The sequence below is a fragment of the Sorex araneus genome, chromosome 5 (assembly GCF_027595985.1).
Source record: "Sorex araneus isolate mSorAra2 chromosome 5, mSorAra2.pri, whole genome shotgun sequence".
NCBI lineage: Eukaryota > Metazoa > Chordata > Mammalia > Eulipotyphla > Soricidae > Sorex > Sorex araneus.
Window position 1 is genome coordinate 27,762,807 of NC_073306.1, and position 26,026 is coordinate 27,788,832.

At 39.1% G+C, this 26,026-nt stretch overlaps 1 protein-coding gene across 1 annotated transcript in view; it reads right to left on the bottom strand.

The window, feature by feature from the left end:
- Window positions 1-287: 287 nt before the first annotated feature.
- CMPK1 (cytidine/uridine monophosphate kinase 1) overlaps window positions 288-26,026 on the bottom strand; it is a 36,512-nt gene continuing 10,773 nt past the window's right edge. Inside the window, exons 2-6 of the mRNA XM_004620514.2 lie at window positions 7,648-7,794; window positions 6,036-6,188; window positions 4,254-4,330; window positions 3,960-4,056; window positions 288-1,346 (exon numbers count right to left, since the gene is read on the bottom strand). Of these exons, the coding sequence (XP_004620571.1) occupies window positions 1,305-1,346; window positions 3,960-4,056; window positions 4,254-4,330; window positions 6,036-6,188; window positions 7,648-7,794 (516 nt within the window). The 3' untranslated portion in view covers window positions 288-1,304. The remainder of the gene's footprint in view (window positions 1,347-3,959; window positions 4,057-4,253; window positions 4,331-6,035; window positions 6,189-7,647; window positions 7,795-26,026) is intronic.

Sequence of the window (26,026 nt, forward strand, 5' to 3'; positions counted from 1 at the left end):
GGAAAAATTACTTTAAATTCAATGGTCTTTTTCAAAATTCTAAACCTTTTACAGCTGGAACAACAGTACAGAAGGTAGGGTGTTTCCCTTGCATGTGGCCGAACCTGGTTCGATCCCCAGCATCCGGATGGTATCCCAAGCATCCCCAGGAATAATTCCTGCATACAGAGTCAGGAGTAACCCCGAGCATTGCTGGGTGTGACCCAAAACACCAAATAAAAAAAGTATTCTATACCTTTAACACAATGCCCCCCAAAAGAAGTTAATGAATAAAAGTAGCCAGGAAGGGAATCAAACATTTATAAGATATATTTATTTATTTATTACCAAAGTGCAATGATTTTGAAATCTTATTAAACAAGTAACTATGGGAAAAAATCCAAGAAAATAAAATACAAACGGGAAATTTAACCATTACATTTCTTCTTACTAATCCTCTATTTAGTCTAGAAAACAAACAAAAAAAACAAGAAGTGTTATCAAAACACTAAATGAATTATTTTAGCATAAATCTAGTACATGCTCTTCAAGGTTCCCCTGCTAAGAATTTTGTCAATCAGCCTAATTATCAACAACACTACATATGAGCATAAGGAACACATGTTATTAGAGGGCTCTTTGCCCCTTACCCTCAGATTTATGTCAGAATGAATCTGACAGTTCTGCCAGGCTGTGAACTCCCAATGCCCCATCCCAATACCTGGGATGCAAAAAATACACCCTCTCACACAACTTTGTACAAGTTGTGGTAAAACAATGCCTAATTTTCTTATCTTTCTATAGGAAATGTTCAGTTATTTCATAAATACTAAAACATGACTAGGAATTCATTTTCTATATTTGTTTACCAAACACATAGTGCAAGGACTACACAAAATGTTCCTTTGGAATTTGGTCCACAAATTCACTTAGCAGGTTGGAAATTTAAAACCTGCAAGAGAGGAGAAAGGGGAATCCTTAAACCTAGTTGTGATTACTAGAGGGATGCGTACACATACTAAAAATTCTGCTCACAGAAGGCACAAACTATAACAGGGATATTCTCTTTGAATAAAAACAAAGAACTAGGTGATATCCTTCTTTGTTTTGTGAGCACCATTGCTAAAACAAAGTTAGACCCAAATTCACTGTCTATTCCAGGGATCAAAAAATTTTTTTAATGTAATTTATCTTAACTACATATTTTCCCACCATTAACTGAGATATAATTAAGAAATATTAAAATCGCCTTAGAAAGGGGTTGTAATAGCAGCTATCAAAGCAATATTCAAGCATGATTTCTAGAATTTTAAACATATTTAGAGTTAGCCTTCTTTGTCAAAAATCTTCACAACTTCATCAAAAACCTATAAAGGAAACAGATAATAATTATTAAAGTGGGTATTATTAAAATGTCATATAGCTAATTTCTACTAAAAACAGTTACTTTTACAGCAGTAGTGGTGAGGAGAGAACCAAACGGATAACAAGATAGTTGAATGGTGATAGATGGAAACCAGTCTTTTGATTAAATGCTACAGTATATAAAGATACCAAATTACAATGATATAAACCTGAAACTGATATAATGTATAAACGTTACCTCAATTAAAAATAATAAAATCAGCCACTTTTACATTGATTTTCAAAATGGACCATTAAAACATTTAATTTTTTATCTATTCAAATTTGCTTTAGATAACAAAATGCCATAAATATATATAAAATAGTAAGAATGTTAGATTTAATTTTATTGGGTTTTTTTTAATCTTGATGCATTTATTTTGGTTTTGGGGGCAAAACACCCAGTGACCTCAAGGCTTACTCTTGGCTCTAAACTCAGGGTCCACTTCCAGAATGCTGGGGGAATTATAGGGAATGTCAGGAATGGAACCTGGATTGGCCACATGCAAGGCCTATTCACTGTACTATCTCTCAAGTCCCAATTTTATTGTTGGATTTTTGGGTGGTGGGGTCAGTCTGGGCCATACCCAGCTGTGCTTAGGGCTTACTCCTGTCTCAGGAGTCACTCCTGAAAATGCTCAGGATGAGATGCTGTGGACTGAATCTAAGTGTGCTGCATGCAAAGCAAGTACCCTACCCACTACACTATCTCTCTAGCCCCATATCAGTGTTTTTAAAACAAAAACCCTCTGATGGGTGATCATAATTTGATCAAATGCAAACTGAAGTGGCTTTTCTTTCTTAATTCTAAAACACTTAAGTTTTCATATTTCTCCATACAGAAGTAGAATTTTAAAAAGAATGAATTTATAATAATGATGAAAGGTCATAAGCAGTATTTCCCCAAGAGAGGGAAAGAGGGATTCGGCTGGAATAATCCTGTGGTGTCACAGTAGGTTTAGGAGAAATTGGGGGGCACTTTCTGTTTGTTTACTTAGAGAAAGTAGATTTCCAGGGGAGCAATGGGTGATATTTTTTTTTTTCTGAAAAGGGGATGGCAACCCAAGTAAATTTGGAGCCTCTGATCCAGAAGCTTAAGATTCAAGGTATTAAAGAAAAGATATTAATTAAGAGAAATAAGAACTATCTTCTGGGGTTTAAAACAACCCCATTTTATAGACCAGTGAATCATGAAGGAAGAGAGAAATGCTGTGTCTGCACTTATGGAGCTTTGTGTTCTGTGATTAAAGAGAAAAAAGGAGCCTAAGAGTTTTGAGCTAGAAGACTTGTAATTCATGTTTGAGATTCAACGAATGAACATAAACCAAATCAGAGCTCACAAAACACCAATTTTCTAATGCTTGAGAAAAGATCTCAAAATTGGATAGTAGAAGAGATAAGGGCATTTCCCTTGCATGCAGCTGACCCAGTCTGACCCTTGGCACCACATATGGTTCTCCTGAGTACTGTCAGGGGTCATCCCTGAACACAAAGCCGGGAATAGACCCTGAGCACTGTGGGGTATAGCCCAAACACTGCCCCACTCTTACACACACACACAAAGGAAGAGAGGAAGACAGGGAAAGAGGGAGAGAGGGGGGAGAAGAGAGGGGAGGGAAGGAAAGGGAAAGGGAGCGGAGGAGGAAAATTAATGAACTACCTACTTATTTTCTTACTTTGTTCTTGGGCCACACCTCCAGTACTCCTAGCTGTGCACTCAGGGATTACTCCTGGCAGATTTGAGGGATCCTGGGGATCAAACCTAGGTCTGCCACATGCAAAGGGAGTGCCTGACACACTGTACTGTCTCTCTGGCCCCTGAACAACCTACTTCTTTTTTTTTGTTTGTTTTGTTTTGTTTTTTGGGTTTTTTTTTTTGTTTTTTGGGGGGGGTCAAATTTCTTTTTCTTTTTTTTAATTTTATTTATTTATTTATTTATTTATTTATTTATTTATTTTTTTTTTGCTTTTTGGGTCACACCTGGCGATGCACAAGGGTCACTCCTGGCTCTGCACTCAGGAATTACCCCTGGCGGTGCTCAGGGGACCATATGGGATGCTGGGAATCGAACCCGGGTCGGCCGCGTGCAAGGCAAACGCCCTACCCGCTGTGCTATCACTCCAGCCCCTAATTTTATTTTTTTAATTAGTGAATCACCGTGAGGGTACAGTTACAGATTTATAGATTTTTGTGCTCATGTTTCCCCCATACAAAGTTCGAGAACGTTTCCCTTCACCAGTGCCCATTCTCCACCACCAGTAAACCCAGCATCCCTCCCACCCTCCCCAGTCCCATCTCCCCCCACCCCAAACTGCCACTATGGCAGGGTATTCCCTTTTGTTCTCTCTCTCTGATTAGGTGTGAACAACCTACTTCTTAAGATCAAGTCTGAAGCTGTAAAGTCTGTTTTAAATTCTATTCAAAATGGAGAAAAAGTCTAGTTTACTTTTAGTTCCCACAAAGGGGGAGAGGGGAAGGAAACATCTTATTTTCTATAATATTTCATTCTCTTTGCCAAGCTCCTCCCAAAAATCATTTTTACTTGATATTTTTTAAGCAAGCTAGAGATACTCACTTCATCAACAGATTTAGAAGCATCTATTTTCTTGACTTTGCCCATTTCTTCATATAAGTCAATAATTGGTCTTGTTGATTGAAGATAGGTCTGAATTCTGCAAAAGAAAGAAATATTGCAAAGTTCTAAGCATCCATTCATAGGATATCTCAGAAGACAACATTGGGTCTGGCTCAACTGACATTTATTAGAAAAGTCATAATATTTCCTTTTTTTCTGAACCAAAATGAAGCAGTTATTTAATGTTACTCAAGTTCCAAACTCAGTTTGGGATGTGTAAAAACTACACAGTACCTTTTCTCCAAGCTCTCTCTGTTGTCATCACTTCTACCACTACTCTTTCCCCTCTCAAGACATCTTTCAATACAAATCTAAAAAGAAAAATAAAGTTATTAAAATTACAAATATATACATTTCCATCTGGTAGAAAAGAGAATCAAGGTTTAAAAGATTACTCCCCCCCAAAAAAAAGTCTGCGTTAAATTCAATGTATCTAATTTATTAATAAACATTCAGGTCCTTTTAAATTTAAACATGTGGTTCAATTTATATAAACTAGGTTAAGTAAGTACAGAACGTAATAAAAATTAATTCCTGACTCAGTTTTTCCTGTGTATTTTTTTAAACCGCAATAAAAAGAAGATCTGTATGTATATGGTTCCATCTAGTATATATTATTAACTTATTAGGTATGAATTACATGCCTCAAACCTTGTTCCATTTTTGCTTACTTTTCAATTAATTCCATAAATATCCAAACATTTGAGTCAACATTTGCATTTGAATGAAGTATCCCTTGTTAGTTGTGAATAAACATTCCTTAGTTATAAAGCTGTGGTAACATTCTGAAGTTAACTTTGAAGAATAAGGGAAAACATATTTTGGGGGGTTGGGAAAGGAGTTTTAAAACAACTTAAAGGCTACAGCAAGTCTCTCTCTACCAGAGGCACATTCTCAATTCTAAACCTAAAAGCAGTCAACTTGCGTAAGGCACTACTTTCGATTCTTACTCTTTATGGCTATTGGCATTAATTAAAGTTTTTATTTCAGCTGGCAAAGAGAGTCGGGGCTTTTAATTAAATGATTCCGAGAAATTAATTTAGTTATTCAAAGGTTAATTGAACACAGGTTGGCCTCTTACTAGGCAAGCACCCTACTTGCTGTACCATCTTTCTAGTACTGTATGTTTCTTGGAAACAAAGCTCTCCTGGATCAGAAATGGTTCAAGAGGCTGAGCACATATTTTGAATGTTAGAGGCCCAAGTTTGATCCTGGATACTGCATGGTCCTGAGCACTGACAGAAATGATCCTGAGCCTGGTTTGGTCCAAAAACCAAAAAAAAAAAGGGTTTCCCAACTTCCCAGAAATGTTTCTTTTCTTTTCTATAAATAATACCTTAAGATGAGACATTCTCTTATACCTAAGAAAACAATAGTTCAGCTTTATTACCTAATAAAATTGTACAAACCAACCTTTTTTGTTTTTTTTGTCTTTGTCTCACACCCAGCAGTGCTCAGGGGTTGCTCCTAGTAGTGCCCTGGAGACCATATAGGATGCCAAAGATCAAACCCAGGCTGCACACATAAAAGGTAAGGGCTCTACTGGCTGTACTATCCCTCCAGCCCAACCTCTTATTTTGAAACAAAATAAAACTCTTGTTATTTTGAAAATGAAGCAAATTTTAGGTCCACAAGGTTGCTGAAACCAAATACCTTTTATTATTTCAACAGCAAAACAATACTATTCTATACATTCAATCAACCAATTAAAATATATCATTCAATAAATAAAATGCAGTGGGCTGGAGAGATAGCACAGCGGGTAGGGCGTTTGCCTTGCACGCGGCCGACCTGGGTTCAAATCCCAGCATCCCATATGGTCCCCTGAGCACGGCCAGGGGTAATTCCTGAGTGCAGAGCCAGGAGTAACCCCTGTGCATCGCCAGGTGTGACCCAAAAAGCAAAATATATATATAAAATGCAAGCAAACTTAAGTAAAAAATTACTTTGATTTTCTACATTAATTGAATAATGGTTGCTTACAGCCTACATGGGCAGTTAAAGACTTTTAATTACCTCATTATTACAGTCAAAAAACAAAACGAATGCAACATCCGCCTTCCCATCCATTGTCTTATTCCAACCTTGAAGGTTGTCTTGATTTCTTGGAAACCCATCAATCAAGAATTTATTCTTCTGGGCATTGGCAGCCATTGTCTGATCCATTTCCTAAAGGAAAAGAAAGATTTAAATTCAATACTAAAACAGAATTCAATTTCTTAAGCAGGGTGGTAGATGGTATTCTTTAAATTATAAATCGAGAGCGAAGGATGCCTTCAAAACAGAATTAAAGGAAATGGTCCACTGTAATAACATGATTGCCTCAAGGTGAAGTCTCTATTGTCTACATGTGCTATTGCACCATTTTTTCAGTAACTCATAAATTGTCTACAGTAAGTTTACATCTCTTTCACATATACATTCATGTCTATTTTGCATAAATGTTCACGAATAGCATTAAGAAAAAGATAAGCATTGACCCTTATCTTTGCTCCTACCACATGAGACCTTATTTTGTTTTCCCTTTCACTTTCCTAACTCATTTTGCTGCAGTAGGAATGATGTTGCTTCTACAAGGTTTAAAATTTGGCTAAAATTCAAGATGTAAAATAAAATGTTGTGGATAAGTAGAGACTGCTAGCTAGCATTATTAGCGTAGGTGTCATTACTCTTTGTTTTTCAAGTGAAGCTAAGTAAATATAAGTATCACTGGCTACCCTAAAACAGATAACAAAGGAAAAATTACATTAAGGAGGACAAGGGTAACACACTTCACGATGAAAAGTTTGAAACAGTCAATGCTGATCTTTCACCTCCAAGTCCTCACCACTGACTAGTCCCAGAGAGACCTGACTTTGACAAACTTCAGAGAAGTCCCTATCCTAAAGTAAACTGATATTCTGTCCCCTCAGTTCTCACTATGTTTCCTACTTCTTAAAGAACAATGACTCTTAAGATTCTTGATTTCTTTTCTGAGGGTTGGCTTTATCCCAGTAGCTAGTTGCTTCTCTAGTCACATCTATAGAATGCCTTGAGATTTTTGCTACATCATTTTCTATCCCAATAATGATAGTGAAAACTATCTGAAATGGTTCATTAATGTTATACTCATTCAGCAAACATTCAAGGACCACACTCAGCACCATGAAGAGTAAGGTTATGGTCCTCGAGGGGCTCATAGTCCAACGAGTAACAGAGTAAGTCTGTGAATGAAATTCCATAGTGGGTCATGCAAAGGATGCTATGATAAAACAACAACAACAACAACAACAAAATAATACCCCACACAAGACAGAAAGAGAGACAGAGGGAGATAAAGAAAGTGAAAGAGAGAGAGAAGGTAAAGAAAGACAACCTAGAAATGGAAAAAAGTGACCATATATTGGGAAAAAGGATAAAATGTATGCCTGTGAATATTAAGCTTTAGCTAATCCTGGACCAAGATCCTTACACAGTCCAATTTCTTCCTAGGTGAAAGCAGAATTTCCAGTTCTGCCATTCTTAAATACCATGACAGCTCTCACAAGCTAGAAATTCAATACTCTAATTTTTCATTAGTCAAAAGAAAAGTTGATTAAATTTCTCTTTTCCCTCCTGATTTAAGTTGGTTGGTATTTACACTCCTTACCCTCTTTAATAAGCTGATGGTTATTTCAACTGGCACAATCTTTCCATCTTTAATGTACTTTTCAATGAGTTCACCATATTGTGAATCTGGGTTCTTCCTTTCATCCCGAAGTAGTTCTCCTGCAGAAAGGTGTATGTACCCATATTTCTGAAAGAAACAATATATAAGGGGAAAATATCAGAATACATTTCACCCCAGTGGTACAACTATAAAGTTTTTTCCTTCAGTTTAATTTTATGCACTTATTTTATATAATAAGCATGCTCTGCTTTTGATATCATATAAATATTGAAGAAATTTTATAAATTCCAGCTTGCTTAATAAATAACCTTAACCACAAATGGTAATGGTAAATGTTCACACACCAAAAAATCTCTCAATTTAAGTAACTACTCAATGCTATTAACATCCCATCACATTCCTTCACAAATATAAAGTTTAAATATTACTAAGAATATTTAAAGAAATATTGACAAAAATCTATGCAATTAAAAAATATTTTGATCACTGTTGGCTGCATTCATCCTCTATAAAATCTCTGCCTCCCTTCATTAAATCCAACATATCTTAATTGTATACATCACCACTTACAAAAATCCCATTCTGGGAAAAATTATTTACCCAATACCCGTCAAATAAGGAATTAATATCCAGATTATATAAGACATTAGTAGAACTGTACAAGAAAAAAAAACCTCCATCAAAAAATGGGGAGAAGAAATGAACAGAAACTTTCTCAAAAAGGAAATACAAATGACAAAAAGGTATATGAAAAAATGCTCTACATCACTAATCATCAGAGAGATGCAAATCAAAACAATGAGATATCATCTTAAACTACAGAGACTGGAACACAGTAAAAAGAACAAGAACAACCAGTGCTGGTGTGGATGTGGGGAGAAATTTCATTGTTGGTGGAAATGCTAACTGGTCCAGTCTTTCTGGAAAACAATATGGGCATTCCTCATAAAACTAGAAATTGAGCTTCCATATGACCCAGCAATACCACTTCTGGGAATATATCTTGGGGGTGCAAAAAAACACAGACATCTGCTCCTGTGAGTTCACTGCAGCACTGTTCACAATAGCCAGAATATGGAAAAAACCCAAGGGCCTGAGAACAGACAACTAGTTCTGTACATGGTACATGGTACATCTACACAATGGAATACTATGTAGCTGTTAGGAAATATGAATCCATGAAATTTGCTTATAAGTGGATGGACATGGGGAGTATCATGCTAAGTGAAATGAGTCAGAAAAAGAGGGACAAAGAATGACTGCACTCATTTGTGGAATATAAAATAACATGAGACTAACACCTAAGGACAGTAGAGACAAAGGCCAGGAAGATTGCTTCATGGTTGGAAGCCTGCCTCATGAGCTGCAGGAGAAAGCAGCTGGGACAGAGAAGGGATACTAAGTCAATGATGGTTGGAGGGATCACTCGGGATGGGAGGTGTGTGCAGAAAGTAGATAAAGGACCAAACATAATGGCCTCTCAATGTCTGTTTTGCAAACCATAATGCTCAAAAGTAGAGAGAAAGAAAATTGTCTACTATAAGAGGCAGGGGGTCAGGTGGAGTGGGGTGGCAGGAGAGATACTGGGGACATTGGTGGTAGAAAATGTACACTGGTGCAGGGATGGGTATTTGATCACTGTATCACTGAAACTCAATTATGAAAGCTTTGTAACTGTATCTCACAGTGATTCAACTTAAAATAAAATCCCATTCTGGTTTTTCCTCTTTCTCAGCTAAAAGTACAAATTTTATATCCTCCATAAAATTAGATTTCATGACCACTCTGGTGCCAGGAATATCACTATCTCTCTACCTAGCATTATCTTCCTTACCATTTTTGAAATCCATTTCCTAGGGACAGAGTTCAAGGGGTATGACCCAGCCTGGTATATGACTGACCCAAATTCAATCTCTCAAGCATTCCATATGGTTCCCCAGTCACCACAAAGAGTGATGCCTTAGTACAGAGCCAGGAGTAAATCCTGAGCACAGTTCAGTGTGACCCAAAAATCAACCAATCAACCAACCAACTAAGTCCACTTCCTACTTCTCTAGAGAGGTCTCATCTTAACTTGAGAATTTAACTATTTCATAAATTAACAGTGAGGATTAAAAGAGGGTTGAGAAAATAAATATGAATATTCTATAAAAGATGGCTAGTACCGTATGATTGTGATCACTTTTTAACTGGGGAGGCCACACCCAATGGTGCTGGTGATTATTCTTATTTTGGAGCTCAAGGTTGTTTCATTGTGCCTGAGGTACCAGGAGGTGCCAGAGATTAAACCCTGGGCTCCTGTATACCCCAATCATTTGACCTATCTCTCTGGCTAGTGATCATTATTATAGATAATACAGACTATTAGATGGCTCGGTGAGTTGGAGGACATGCTTTGCATGCCTGAGGCTTGGGTTCAATTCTAGTACCATATGATCCCCTGAACACTAAGCAAACCCTGAGCATCACCAGGTATGGTGCCCCAACAAACCCTCCCAAATAAAGCCAACAATAAACCTATTCCAAATTTGTACGCTTATTTAATTAAATTTTTATATTATCTTTGTGAGTATTATAAATATCTGATAACTCAAATTCTCTTTAATTTTAGTGTTACAATTTAAGGCAGCCCCACACTCCCAACCCTTATTACAGTAGATTGTTTCTATTGTACATTTTATGAAGAGTCTTCCAATTATCCAGGCTATGGTGGAAAAAAATTGTTTGAATTAGAGAAGCCACACACACTATTTACTCTTTTTCTATTCCAAAAAATTTTGGTTAAACTTCTTGTTCACTAAAGTAAGCTAACAGTAAGATAACAGGAAAACTAGTTCTAAACTGTCTTTTTTTTCTGACTAAAATTAGACATAAAATTTGATTAGGATAAACAAAAACTATAGAACATTCATGTTTTTCATGTCTCTTAGAGTCATACAACCCCTTCCATTACAAGAAATTACCAAATGTGTTGTTGTTATAGTAAGCTTAAAAAAACCCTCCCCATTGTTTACAGAAAGTGAAAGAATACAAAGTTGTTTAATTATTTAAACTGTTATTTCAAAATTATTTCCATATCACATCATTGTAAATGTCTTTGACCAGTAAGCATAAGTAAAAGTTTGGAATGAGTGTAGAAAACATTAGTGTAAAAAAGAGGTGTGACCTACTTTCCCATTTACTATAAACAATATTCAAAAAGCATTCTCCAACTATTGTCCACAAGATTTTTTTTAAACGTTTTTATTGAATCACTAGAGACAGACCATTACAAAGCTGTTCATGATTGGATTTCAGTCATACAGTATTCCCACGCCCATCCTCTGCCAGTGTACATTTCCCAGCACCAGTGTCCCCATGTTCTCTCCCATCACCCCCCACTCCCTACCTGCCTCTCTATGGCAGGTGCTTTGCCTGCCTCTCTCTCTCTCTCTCTCTCTCTCTCTCTCTCTCTCTCTCTCTCTCTGTCTCCCTCCCCCCACTCTCTCACTTTCCCCCTCTCCCTCTCCCTCTCTCCATTCCCCCCCTCTTTTGGGCATTGTGGTTTGCAATATTGACAGTGAAGTTATCAATGGACTGGAGCAATAGCACAGCAGCAGGGCATTTGTCTTGCATGCGGCCTACCCGGGTTCGATTCCTCTGTCCCTCTCGGAGAGCCCAGCAAGCTACCAAGAGTATACCGCCTACAGGGCAGAGCCTGGCAGGCTACCTGCAGTGTATTCAATATGCCAAAAACAGTAATTAAGTCTCACAATGGAGACGTTACTGGTGCCCGCTCCAGCAAATTGATGAACAACGGGAAGACAGTGCTACAGTGCTATGAAAAGTTATCAAGAATATCCCTTACTGATATGTTGAGCAGTAAGAAATCACACTCCTAAATGTATGTGCACCAATGAGGGACCAGATAAATACTTAAGACCACTGCTAACAGATTTTAACGAGACATTGCTAGGAACACAATAGTAGTTGGAGACTTCAACATTGCCCTATCACTTTTAGATAGATCAACAAGATTAAAACTCAGCAAGAAAACTGGCTTTGAAGGAAGAGACAGAAGAGAGAGGGCTAATCTATATAGGGCTTTGCATCCTAAAAAAGAAAGAATACACATTTTTTCCAGCACACATGGAAAAAAAAAAACCCTGTAATTTTCTGCTTCTAGTTTCCTATATCAGTTTTTAAAAACTCAATAATATTTTACTTTTTGGGGCTAATTGAGTTCCTACAACTTGCAGGACATAAACTCATTTAAATTTAAGATTTCCTACCTTGAAACCTGCACTTAACTGTCATAGCATTAAAATAGCTGTACCTTAATAAATTGTTCTTAAATTCAATAATGTGAAAGTCTCTGAAACAAGTGAAATACACCTTGGACTATAAAAGCAAAAAAAAAGAATACCCCTTGCCTACTTTTAATCCTCAGATCTTGTCCAGCATAATCATTCCCAGCTATTATTGTCATACTGATCTCTTCTCTATCTTACCTACCCTCAGCCCCACACACACTTATGTCCACAAGATTTTATAGCAGCTTCATTTTCCACTGCTCACTTGACTCTTGCATGGAAATCTGTTTGCCGATGCTCTCATCTGTTCTAGAGATTACAGCATATGGTAATACTGAATAAATGCAGAGGATAAACAATACTAAACAATGCCAAATGCTCTGGGAATAACAATACTGACTGCTCTGTACAAACTGCCTCTGCTGTCGGAACAACATATACACTTAAAACACCAAAAATTAGTAATGTACTAGTTTCTGACATTGGAGAACCCAAACTTGCAAACTTTATATTGCATTAAAATGGTTTTGGCATTTCCTGAATACCTCCCTCACCCTCCCTTTATTTATTTTTTTTAAAGAAACAAGTTGCAAACTGTAGAGGTATGCAAATGCTATTTTTTTTAAAAAAGAATAATTATACAGCTGTCCAAATGAGAGAAAACAACCTTATTTGCAAGGTTCAAGGAAACCAAAGGATTTAAATATATGTAACCATGCGAAACCCATATGTGCTTTTCTATTTCTAATCTACATTCCATTTTTCAAAATTGTCTATTAACAAGGCCCAAGCATAGCCCAATGGTAGAGTGTCTGCCTTGCAAATGTGAAGCCACAGTTTCATCCCTGGGAACATCCCGTATGCTGGGTACAATCTGATGGTACTGTTCCCTGGTGCTACAATAAAATGCACAATCTGCAGTGAACCATAATCAAGTGTGTGTGGTCCCCCACAACCAAATGACAACCAACAACAAAAGGGGGGAAAAAAATCTAAATCTGACAAAAGGGGGGAAAAAAAGTTAAAAATACAAACAAAAAATTAACAAACAAGTTAACAATAAATAAAAATTCTTCCCTTAAAAATAATCATATTTACCAGTTAACTTTTTTTTTTTTTTTTTTTTTTTGCTTTTTTGGGTCACACCCAGCGATGCACAGGGGTCACTCCTGGCTCATGCACTCAGGAATTACTCCTGGCGGTGCTCGGGGGACCATATGGGATGCTGGGACTCGAACCCGGGTCGGCCGCGTGCAAGGCAAACGCCCTACCCGCTGTGCTATCACTCCAGCCCCCTTTACCAGTTAACTTTTTGTACTATATTTTCCTTAAAGATTTTTTCCTAAGCTTTCTTCTTACCCTAGGGTTTCTATCCAAAAAAGAAAAGAAAAACAACTATCACACACTAGTTATTATGGTATTTTAATAACAGCTAGACTTTAAAGAACATGTTTGCAAAGCATTCTGCTAACATTAAGTAGTCATGGATGCCAATTCTGAGGAAAGCAAGAATAGATATTTCCCAGGCTTAACCAAAACATTTCACATTCTCTGAAATTTTCTAGCAATTAAAGCCTAGTGGGTCACTAACTATAGTCTGAAGAGTAACATTCAAAACCACAGCAGGTTACACATACTATAAACTACAATAGCTATAATCACAAGCTACCATTAAACAAACAAAAAAAGAGCAATTTCCTACTGACAAATGTATAAATTCAACTCATTTAGAGTAACTAAATTTTTCACTTTCATTTTCTCCTTTAAAAAATTGAAAAGCAACTCGGTAACTTTTTTTTAATCACCGTGAGATAGAGCATTACAAAACTGTCCATAATTGCGTTCCAGTCATACAGTGTCCCAACACCCTCCACCAGTGTAATTTCCCAGCACCAGTGTCCCCAGTTTCCCTCCCACCCCTTCAAGCCATCCGACACCCCACCCTGCCTCTATGGCAGGCACGTCTCCTCTCTCCCTCTCTTCCTCTCTTTCTTTTTCTCTCTCTAACTTAGGTATTATGGTTTGCGATACAGATGCTGAAAGGTTATCATGTATATCCCTTTACCTGCTTTCAACACTCAGTTCTTGTCTAGAGTGATCATTTCCAACTAGTACTGTCATAATGGAAGCTCCTCTATCTTAACTACCTTCCATTTCCCACACACAACTCAGTAACTTTTATATCACACACTAAGGTTTGGAGGGAGGGGAAAAAGAACCATGTTCTCAACAAGTACAAAATGGTCCTTTATATTACTACAACTAGACAAATATTAACAATTTTGTTTGTGTTTTGGGGCAACTCCTGGTGACTTACTCTGTATACAAAGATCACTCCTGGTGAGGCTGTACTATCTCTCTGGTCCCCTAATTAGTGATATATTAAAAGCTTAAATCCTGCAAAAGAGAAAAGGAAGGATATAATCCAACGTGGGTGATTATAACATTATTTTATTATCTTTAATGTTTTCTCTTCATATAAGGAAGCTTTAACTCAGATAACATTTGGAATTTTTTATTTGTTTGGGTTTGGGGGCCATACCTAGTAGTGCTCAGGGGTTACTCCTGGCACTAAACTCAGGAATCACTCCTGGTAGAGCTTGGGGGATCATATGGGATGCCAGGAATTGAAACCATATTGGCCATGTGCAAGGCAAGCCCCATAACTGAGGTACTATCTCTCCAGCACCTAAATTTTGATTTTAATTCATAAATGCTTATTGAATATCTACAAAAGGGAGGATAAATGTTGTTTCAAGGGGGGTAATTTGATGAGATGATGAGATTCACAAAAGATTCAATCACGATCACGAAATCCCGTTAATCAGTGATTTCTCGAGCGGGCTCAATAACCTCTCATTTTATCCTTTCCCTGAGATCTTAGAAATCTATGACTCAGCCCTCCCAACGATGTCATGTCGCACTGGGGGCTCTTTCAGGGTCAGGGAAATGAGATCCAGCTTGTTACTGGATTTAGCATATGAATACACCATCGGAAGCTTGCAAGGCTGTCCCATGTGGGCAGGAAACTCTCAGAAGTTTCTCCCAGAGGGAGAAGTAGGCTACAAGATATTGATTCAATACTACCTGCTAAAGTGACTTGATCCCTACTATTACATAAAGGTAATTCTGGTATTTGCATAATTTTTCTTTTTCCTATGGAATTCAGTGACACTGTCTGCTTGAAGAATCAACAACAAATAAAACTTAGAGTTGGGTGAGTTTGAATCCAATAAACATACTGCCTCCTCCTTTGTACAGGCCCAATTAGCCTGCTAACATTATGCAAGGCATCTCAGATAATTAAAGACTCTGTGATCTATTTCATAGACCAAATGGGAGTGAGAGCATTTGTGAACCGGAATGTCCACATTTCAGTTTCATTAAATGTTGGTAATTTCCAGTATTTTATTTTACTTCATCTCAGCTGTTCTCATTGCCCATGCAAAGAAACAGAAAATCATCCAAGTTGAAGATCAGGCCCAGACACCTGTATGAATTTCAGGAACTCAGAGAAGATCATTTGAATAGTTCCAATATTAATCAATATGCACAGTATTGTTAAACTTAAGAAATACTTCTCTGATCTTGTTAATCAATAATCAATTCTTGTAGCCACTGCAGAGCCTACAAACAACACACTCATGGCCACAACCCAAATAGTATTGCAGGTGGTAAGAGCCTAGCATTACCTCAGTTCCTGTGACATTGGAGAATACACATCTAACCATTTAAAGGACGAGAGACCAAATTGTGGCAGAACTAAAATACTTTGTCAGTAATTTTATCATACTTTTAGTATATTTTAAATGTATGTATAAGAACATGCTTATTACATAAATGGTATTTTACTATTTGTTTTCTGTAACTATAAGTTACTATTTCTTTATACAAAAGTAAAAATTCAAAAATAGTTTGTTTTTTTTGCTTTTTAGGTCACACCTGGTGATGCACAGGGGTTACTCCTGGCTCTGCACTCAGGAATTACTCCTGGTGGTGCTCAGGGGACCATATGGGATGCTGGGAATTGAACCTGGGTCGGCCGTGTGTAAGGTAAACGCCCTACCTGCTGTGCTATTGCTCCAGCCCCCCAAAATAGTTTTTTGTGGGCCACACTAAGCAGTGCTCAGGACTTCCTGGCTCTGTGCTCAGAGATCACTCCTGGCAGGGTGCTGGGAATCAATACGAGGTCATGACATACAAGGCAAGTACCCTATCCACTGTACTATCTCTCTGGCCCTGCTTCAAAATGTTAATCACTAAACTTTATAGGGCAGAGAGGAGAAGGGGGGATCCTAAGAAGTACTTTAAGAGGCCCTGGAGCCACTGCTGACTAAATTCGGCTAACTGAACTGATAGGGCCCAAGGATGTGACACTGCTTAGACACTGCTTGGATGCCAGGGTACAGCAGAATCAGCTGGTGGTGCTGCTTGGGGAACTTCCAGGGCTAGACCAAGTGATGCTCTGGATGCCATGTGGTGCCGTGGGTACATGCTACATCCCCAGCTCTATTCCCTGTACTAAATAGCTGGCAGACCAGAGATAGTGTATATATCTTGCATGCGGCTGACTCCCCCAGCATCCCATATGGCCCCAAGCCCATCAGGAATGAGTGATCCTTGAGCACAGAACTAGGAATAATCACTAAGCACCTCCAGGTGTAGCCCAGAAACAACAACAAAAAAGTATGATCTAAGACTCACTAACATTGGGAAACACACCGAAAGATGTGGCCTGGGCTGGAGCGATAGCACAGTGGGTAGGGTGTTTGCCTTGCACGCGGCTGACCCGGGTTCGATCCTCAGCATCCCATATGGTCCCCTGAGCACCGCCAGGAGTAACTCCTGAGTGCAAAGCCAGGAGTAACTCCTGTGCATCGCCGGGTGAGACCCAAAAAGCTAAAAAAAAAAAAAAAAAAAGAAAGATGTGGCCTGAACCTACTACAATAGATTTATCCAGAATCTTTAAACAATTGATAAACTCCATGAGTGCTAATCTGTATGATGTGAAATCCTTGGGAACAGCAGATATAAGAGGTTCATTTTCTTTCAGGCTTTTCCTCCAGGAACCTCTCAAAGGGCTCTGAGAGGTATAATCAGGGACAACAAAGGCGTTTTCTCTTGTTGCTGACTGAAGAAGAGAAACAGCAGACACTGCTGAAATTCTCTGTATCCATCTCCTCTATATCTGACATAAGAAAAGCCTTTAAAGGCAGGAAAAAGCAACAGAACTACAGTCACAGACCCTTGTGGGAGAGCTTCTACTTCACATTCTGAAAGTCTCTCGGTATGGAGCTGGTTCCATAATTTGGACAATTGTACCGGTCTCTTATTTTTAAAAAGCAAACATTAAAATAAGAATATTAGGGGCCGGAGCAATAGGACAGCGGGTAGGGCGTTTGCCTTGCACGCAGCCAACCCAGGTTTGATCCCTGGCATCCCATATGGTCCCCCAAGCACCGCCAGTGACTTCAAAGCCAGGAGTAACCCCTGAGCATCTCTGGGTGTGACCCCCCCAAAAAAAGGCAAAAAAAAAAAAAAAGAATATTATTTCTCCAATGGATACCAAAAGTAAAAAAGGTCACTCTGAGAGAGAACTACTTGGGAACGCAACTGGTAATGAGCCTTTTTACAAAAATCTTTTTTTTTTTGGTTTTTTTTTTTTGTACCACACCTGTTGAGCTTGGGAAACCATATGGGGTGCCAGGGATTGAATCTGTGTTGGCCACATGCAAGACAAACACTCTACCCACTGTACTATCTCTCCAGCTCCCCAAAATGTTATCTCCTATTTTTATTTTTGGTTTGGGGACCACACCTGGTGCAGTATTCAGGGCTTATGCCTGGCTCTGCACTCAGAAATGACTCCTGGTGAGGCTCAGAGGGCCATCAGCAGTGCCGGGGATTAAATAAGGGTGAGTCATGTGCAAGGCAAATGCTATACCAACTGTACTATCTCTCTAGCTCCCTGAAAATAATATTCTAATACCTCAGGTTCTTTTTATTTTTTTTTTATTTTATTTTATTTTATTTTATTTTATTTTTTTTGCTTTTTGGGTCACACCCAGCGATGCTCAGGGGTTACTCCTGGCTTTGCACTCAGGAATTACTCCTGGCAGTGCTTGGGGGACCATATGGGATGCCGGGGATCGAACCCGGGTCGGCCGCGTGCAAGGCAAACGCCCTACCCACTGTGCTATCGCTCCGGCCCCTCTTTTTATGAACTAAAATTTATTTGAACTTAGAAGTCAATTTGAGGATTTGAGAAAAATGTATAAAGGAGACCAAACTCTGAATGCATTATTATTACATGACACTTAGGTATCTGCAAAAATTTTCAACTCATGGAGAAACATTTAGAGAAACACACAAAATCAGAGTGAATCATAAAAAAATTAAAACCGTGCATGAAATAACTCAGAATTCTGAATTATAAGTATAATAACTAAATTGTGTCACCACCCTGTTTGACAATGAGAAATTTATTTAACCTTTCTTAGATCATTCTTGATTTTTTGTTTGTTTTGCTTTTTACGGTTATACCCAGCAGTGTTCAGGGCTTACTCGTGGCTCTGAGCTCAGGAATCATTCCTGGAGGTGCTCTGGGGACCACATGTAGTGGCAGGAACTGTAACCTGGGCCAATAGTACTGCTAGGAGTAACCCCTAAGTGCAAATACAAGAGTAACCCCAGGGCACTGCTGTGTGTGGCCCCAAAACAAACAAAAAACTCAGTGGGGGAAAGATCAACTGTTATTATAAATAATACTCTAGTTTTATAGTACAAATAGTCTACTATCTTGGAATAAAGTTATATTCCTGCATCATACCATATGTAAAACAAAAGTCCAGGTGTTTTAAAGTGCTAAAACAGTCAAAGAGAAGCCAAAACAGTAACAGTACAAAAGAAAATAATCTTTTGTTTGTTTTTTAAGTATCTGTTTGTTTTTTAAGTATCACTGGTGCTCAAGGCTATCTTTGATTTTGTGCTCAGGAGTTACCCCTTGCGATGCTCATATGTGGTGCATGTGATGCTGAGGATTGAACAAGGTTCGCTACATCCAAGAAAAGTGTCTCATCTCCTATATTATCTCTCCAGCTCCAAGAAAAAGTCTTGAGATAGGGAAAGACTTAACTGAATAAAATTCAAAACAGCTGTAATTTCCATGACTTGAACTTTTACTTTATAAAAATGTGTATATGTACTTTAATTTTAAAAAACCATCCATACTCCTTTACATGGAAAATATGGGGAAAAGAATATGGCTCCAAGGGATGGAATATCTGCCTGGCATGTGCTCCCCTCTGAGTTTTGTCCCTGGCAGTACATGCCCTGTACCTCAGGCATCAATGGATAAGGTCTTGGGGCCCTCAGCATCACAAGATCTAAGCTTGGTTCACAAAACCCGGTTAACAACAGGTTTGGTAGGAGTGTCCTCCTAAGCCCAGGAGTATTTGGTGCTTACAAAAGAATTTTAATAAATAAGTAAAACAGAAAATACCAAAAAGCAATATTAATAATTTAAATGTTTTATTAATACCAAATCCTAAGAGAACAGACAAAATGAAATTCAAAGCAGCCTCACAGAGGGATAAAACTTCTAATTAAAAAATACATCTGCAGGGGCTGGAGTGATAGCACAGCGAGTAGAGCGTTTGCCTTGCATGCGGCTGACGCGGGTTCATATATCTGCAGCTCCTTAATGGCTGTGATCTAGACACACACAAAGGAATCTCAGAACTGAGCAGCAAGCTGCGGAAATGCCTCCAGACTTTGCATTAGGTCCATTTCACTGGGCTACTCCAGACAGGAGCAGGTGCTGTCCCTCCACCTGACCCGTAGAAATCTTGGTGGCCGAATCTTCCAGAACCCAATGAGAAGCCCAGGTACAAGGGAGCAGTAATGGCAAACGCCAGGCCTCACGGGATGAGGGATGGGTGACAGGCCAGCCCTTCTCATCCCTCTGCACGGCCCCATAGACCCTTGAGATGAAGCCCACAAACTGCTTCTGGCTACTACTTAAGCTCCTTAATGGCCATGATCCAGAGACACACAAAAGAACCTCAGGACCAAGCAAGCAGCTCGCTGCAGAGATCTCCCCAGTCCCCTATTCTAAAATTTTAGAATTCCAGGAGTGCAGACATCTTATGCTATTCATAACAAGCAATACAAAATAAATTTCTAGCACTGCCTTTTCAGCGGGTTTGAGTGGTAGCGGGAAAATTCCAAATAATAATCGTGGGACCAGTGTCGAAATATTGAATGTAATCAAAGTAGAGAGAGAGAGTATTGTAGAACTGTCTGCCACACAGGCAAGAGAAAGGTTGGGATGAGGATTTGGTGGTGGAAAATGTGCACCGGTGAAGGCATGGGTGTTTGATCATTATATGACCAAAACTCAAACATGAAAGCTTTGTAACTGTATCTCACGGTGATTCAATTTAAAAACAAACAAACAAAAAAACAAAAAAACACATCTGGAAGCTGAGTGAAGCAACAGTATGGAGGGTAGGCCATTTGTGTCACATTCGGCTGACTAGGGTTTGATCCCTGGGAATCCAATATGGTCCCCCAAGCACTGCCAGGAATAATTCCTCAGTGCAGAGCCAAGAGTAACTCCTAGAATCACTGAGCATGGTCTAAAGACCAAAAAAAGAAAGTATAGCAGCAAAAATCAATTCAAATGTTTAGATAAAAACTTCTCTGGCAAGTGATACATTCCCTAAACAAAGGAGAAATAAAAGTATGATACAGAAACACAGAAACACACCGCAGGGCAGGAAGTCAAGACTTATAAAAAGAGACAAACAACAGCTCAGTTTTATAGCCTAGAAACAGATGGAAATTTAGAGACATACTCTGTTGAGAGAACCCAAAAGGCACACAGCAAAGATTTAAAAGAAAACATTTTGATGAATCCCTACTCCAGACACTGGAGTTCAAAACTGTAAGCAAGACATTCTGGAAATAACACCTTTATGACAAAGACAATCTGCTCACATTACTTATAATCTCCAGAATAACCCCTGAGTATGTGTCAACCTTACTGTGCCTAGCAACATCTTTTAATAGATTTTTTAGAAAAACTTAATACTGGGGTAGTGCAATAGAACAGTGGGTGGAGTACTTCCCTTGCATGCAGCCAACCCAGATTAGATCCCTAGCACACCATATGATCCTCCAAGTCCACCAGGAGTGATCCCTGAACACCTAGTGTAGCCTCAATACCCCCATAAAAAAATTATTCATTCATTCATTCATTCATTCATTCATTTATTTATTTGCTTTTTGGGCCACACCCAGCAATGCTCAGGGGTTACTCTTGGCTCTCACTCAGGAATTACTCCTGGTGGTGCTTGAAGGACCATATGGGACACAGGGGATATGAACCCTGGTCGGCCGCATGCAAGGCAAATGCCCTACCCATTGTGCTATCAACTTGGCCCCCTAAAAAAAATTTTTTTTAAAAAATAAACTTATTGCAGAAGGAAAACTGAGATGCAAAAAAAAATGGATAAAAAAGGGTACATGAATACCATAATCAAAACACTATATCTCTGCTATAAAAAACATAGCATTATATCTATGTTTTTTATATTATATCTCTGCTATAAAAAAGTTAACAGCTTAAGAGATAGTACAGAGGGTAGGGCACTTGCCTTGCACACCCAACCCAGGCTCGATTCCTGTATCATATATGGTCGCCTAAACCTGTAGGAGAGATCCTTGGGCACAGAGCCAGGAGTAAGCCCTGAGCACTCTGGGTGTGGGTCCCCCCCAATTTTTTTTAAATTAACATATATTTGTGTGCAGATTAAAGAAGAAAAAGTTGATATAGAATTTAAAACCAGAAAACAGAACAGAATGGAAAACAGAGTCAAGTGTCCTAAACTATTTTCATTGTTTGAGGGGAAAGTGAAGGAATTAATATTAGACTTAAGTTAAATAAGGTATGTTTAAACATTTTCCAGGTAAACCTTAAAGAACTGGGATGGAATACTGTAGGATAACATAGCTTCAGGTAGTTTAGGTTTATTGGGTTACTCCCGTTACAGTGCTCCTATTCCTCTTTGTTTACTTGTAGCTTCTTTCTTAGTGTTCTGTTGATTTGTAAATAATACTTTTCTCTTCTCCTTGAGTCCTTTGCATAGTTTATTCAGAACAAGTCCTTTTTGTATGGACACAGGAAGACTTAACAAATGTTATGCTTTTGTAACCTGGGAGTCATTTGACTCTACATGATATTTTCCTCCAGGGCATCTGTTCTCTTGACCTAAGCCTCAGCTGCCCTTATTTCCTAGCACCCCCAAAGCACGGTCCCGACGGGGGACGAGAAGGACCCAGGGCAAGCGGTGAGTTGTGTGCTACCCTGGCATCGAGATGGGCCTGGCCAAAGTGCCTAATGCTTAACTATAAGTTAAGAGCTTGGTCATGGACAGATGCTGTCATGATCCAAACAGTGATAACTAGATTTAGACCCTGCTAGGGTGAGGAATGATTAATCTGGCCTGAGTGCTGTGGTCGAGCTGTGACAAGATGTTGCCAGGAGAGCTGCCTTGCAAGCCTCAATGTATCCCTTGCTATGTCCATACAAAAATAACTAGCATTCATAAGTGAATAAGTTCTTGGACTAAGGAAAAGAAAAAAACCTTAAGAGTGAGGAAGGGCTTTGGAATGCCCTGCCCTCAGGAAGGGCTTTCTTATGTTGATTTTGCTACCTGGCTGGGTGTAGCCTAGAGGGCAAGGTGGGAGAGACAAGGAGGAGACAGAGAAGCCAGAAAGAAGCAGCAGTTGATCCAGAGAGAGGCCGGAGCAGAGCTGGGAGTGCGGGAGATGAGAAAGATGGAAGATTGAATAAACGGTAACTAATCAGCAACCAGCTTGGTCCTCGTTCTTCCTTCGCCTTTCCTTGACCGTTGGCCGTCCCCATCCAGTCCACACACAGCAGTTCCAGAGCACCGAACGCGGGCAGTGAGACAGAGCCGCCCAGAGAGCCGAGAGTGCACTCGCCCCTAGGCGAGCATTAGTTTTTTACAGAATACAACTTCAGGGGAAAATTTTTCCATCAACCAAAATGAAGGTTGGGTCTTAAATGGGTCAGAGTTCACACACACAAAAAAAATGATAGTGATAATAATACAAAACTGGGGGCTGGAGCGATAGCACAGCGGGTAGGGCGTTTGCCTTGCACGCGGCCGACCCGGGTTCAAATCCCAGCATCCCATATGGTCCCCTGAGCTCGGCCAGGGGTAATTCCTGAGTGCAAAGCCAGGAGTAACCCCTGTGTGTCGCCAGGTGTGACCCAAAAAGCAAAAAAAAAAAAAATAATAATAATAATAATAATAATAATACAAAACTAACACTTATATAGGAATTATCATAAGTCAGGAACTGCTCTAAGTATTTAACATTAGTTCATTTAGTCCTAAAATCCCTGAGGCAGATATGTATGTGTTATTACTCTCATTTACAGATGTAGAAACTGAGGCATATAAACTAAGTAACTTGGGGCTAAAGAGCCAATACTGAGGGTAGGGCTCTTGCCTTGCATGCAGCTAACCCAGGGTCCCCAAACAAACAAATGCAAAAAATCAAACAACTTGGCTCAAGTCACAAAGTCCATGCATTGCCTAATAGACAATACACAGAAGTGATACTTGGATATTTACTCACATTATTTCAAATCAATTTTTCTTCAGTCTAGTTACTAAGAATGCTTACCAAAGTGTAGCTACCTACACTAGTCAAGGTATTTCCTTCACTGACTTTATTTTTTGTTTTAAAGAGTTAGGTTTACTCCTGGCTCTATGCTTAGGAATCACTTCTGGTGGGGCTCAGAGGACCATATGGGGTACCAGGGATCGAATCTGGGTAGGCTGCTTGCAAGGCAAGTGACATCTGCTGTACTATTGCTTCAATCTATAACTTTAGAGATTGAGTATAGATTAGGCAAGAGAGAAGATGCCTATATATGAAGATGTACAACAGTATTTGAATATGTTTTGATAAACAAACATCCTTTTGTCACAATGTTGAGGGGGAAAAGTCAATTCCAGTCTGTCCTGACTACTATCTGTGTGGAGACCACATGCTTTCTCCATGTGTGCATGATTATTCTCTGGGCATTCCAGCTTCCTCCCATGTCTAAAGACCTGAATGTTGGGTTTACTGGCATGTCTCCACTGTCCTGGTCTGAGAGAGGTGTATGTGATGTGCCCTCTGTGGTCAGGGTGTCCTGTCCAGAATGCTTCCTGCCTTGCATCCTAAGCTGTAGAGACAGGCTCTAGCCCCATCTGACTCTGAATTATTTGGAAAATGAATGAAAAACAAATACAAATTCTTGCTTAATATTAAAGTGTTTGGGTTCTTTGGGGATGGAAAGACAATACAGCATATAGGCCGCTTGCCTTGCACCTGGTTCAATCCCAGGCATCACATAGGGTCCCCTGAGCACCACCAGGAGTAATTGCTGAGTGTAGAGCAAGGAGTTATCCCTGAGCATTGCCAGATATGACCCAAAAATAAGCAAAAAAAAAAAAATTAAACACTGATGCAAGACATTGTACTAGACATTAAAGAAATGAAATTAAATGTAGAAATCCAGGGTTCTCACCCTGTTGGGGATGTTAATAATCATAAAACAAAAATGAACCACAAAATTGATCAATGTAATGAAGTTCTCTGAAAATATAAAAAGAGAATTTCAACCTACTCTAAAATGTGAGGGACAATGGGGGTGGAATTGGGGGTTGGGGGAAGGGGAAATATGAGGGACAAAATAACATTAAATTTTCTGATTCCCAAACTATAAGCCAAAATGTCCTTAAACACAACAGCAATTTCAAAAATGTGCTCTGGGTTAAAATGTTCAGGAAACAGCATTATAGTCATCTGTTAGATAATTAAGTAAATTGCCAGCTCAGAATAGTTAAGCTTTAACGTCAGATAATATGTTCTTTATTTTATTATTATTATTATTTTTGCTTTTTGGGTCACACCCGGCGATGCACAGGGGTCACTCCTGGCTCTGCACTCAGGAATTACCCCTGGCGGTGCTCAGGGGACCATATGGGATGCTGGGATTTGAACCTGGGTCGGCTGCGTGCAAGGCAAACGCCCTACCGCTGTGCTATGGCTCCAGCCCCCTAATATGTTCTTTATTAAGACATATCTCTATGATGTTGAATTCTGTGGACAGTGATAAAAGCAAGATAAACATGAAAACTAATGTGCAAAGAAATGAGAATGAAAGCATACTGATTCCAAAATGTAAGAAACTGGGGCTGAAGAAATAGTCCAGCAGGTACAAGTGGGGAACTTGCCTTGCACACTGCTGACCTGGGTTCAATCCCCGTATCCCATGTGATCCCCTGAGCACTGCCAGGAGTAATTCCTGAGTATCACAGGTATGGGCCCACTCCACTCCCAAAAAGCAGGAGAAAAAACCCACAAAGATTGAGAAACTATGCAGTGATGAACAAGCATTAACCACCAATAACTACAGTTACTTAAAGATGGAATAAAATTGCTGCTTTCTCTTTTAATTTATATTTATTAAAAGCTACTATATTGTGAGAAAGCACTTATTAAGTATTGTTTGAATCTTAATACTTACTAATTGTAACAGATTTCTTGTAGACTATAGTGGTTGAAACAAAAAAAAAATTGGATATTAAGGTCCCCAAACTGAGAATGTTTAGGACTCTATATTAAACTAAGCTCTGAAGGATGAGTAGGCATTTCTAACAGTATGCAGCAGAATAAGCAAGAACACAAGATAACTTCATCACCCTTAAAGATTTTATAATCTTGGTGGGGTAGGGATGTGGCTGAGTGGCAGAATACTTGCTCTGAGTGTATGAGGTCCCCAGTTTGACTCCTATCAACATGGAGGAGAGAGAAAAAATCAGCTGTGGGGGCAGTGAGATAGCTCAAAGAGCTAGAGCATGCAGGAATCCCTGTTAGATCCTGGGCACCACATAATCCTAAAGTACTCCCAGGAGTAACTCCTGAGCACAGATCCAGGAGCAGTTTAAGCACCTCCAGGTGTGGTCTCTAAATAAAAC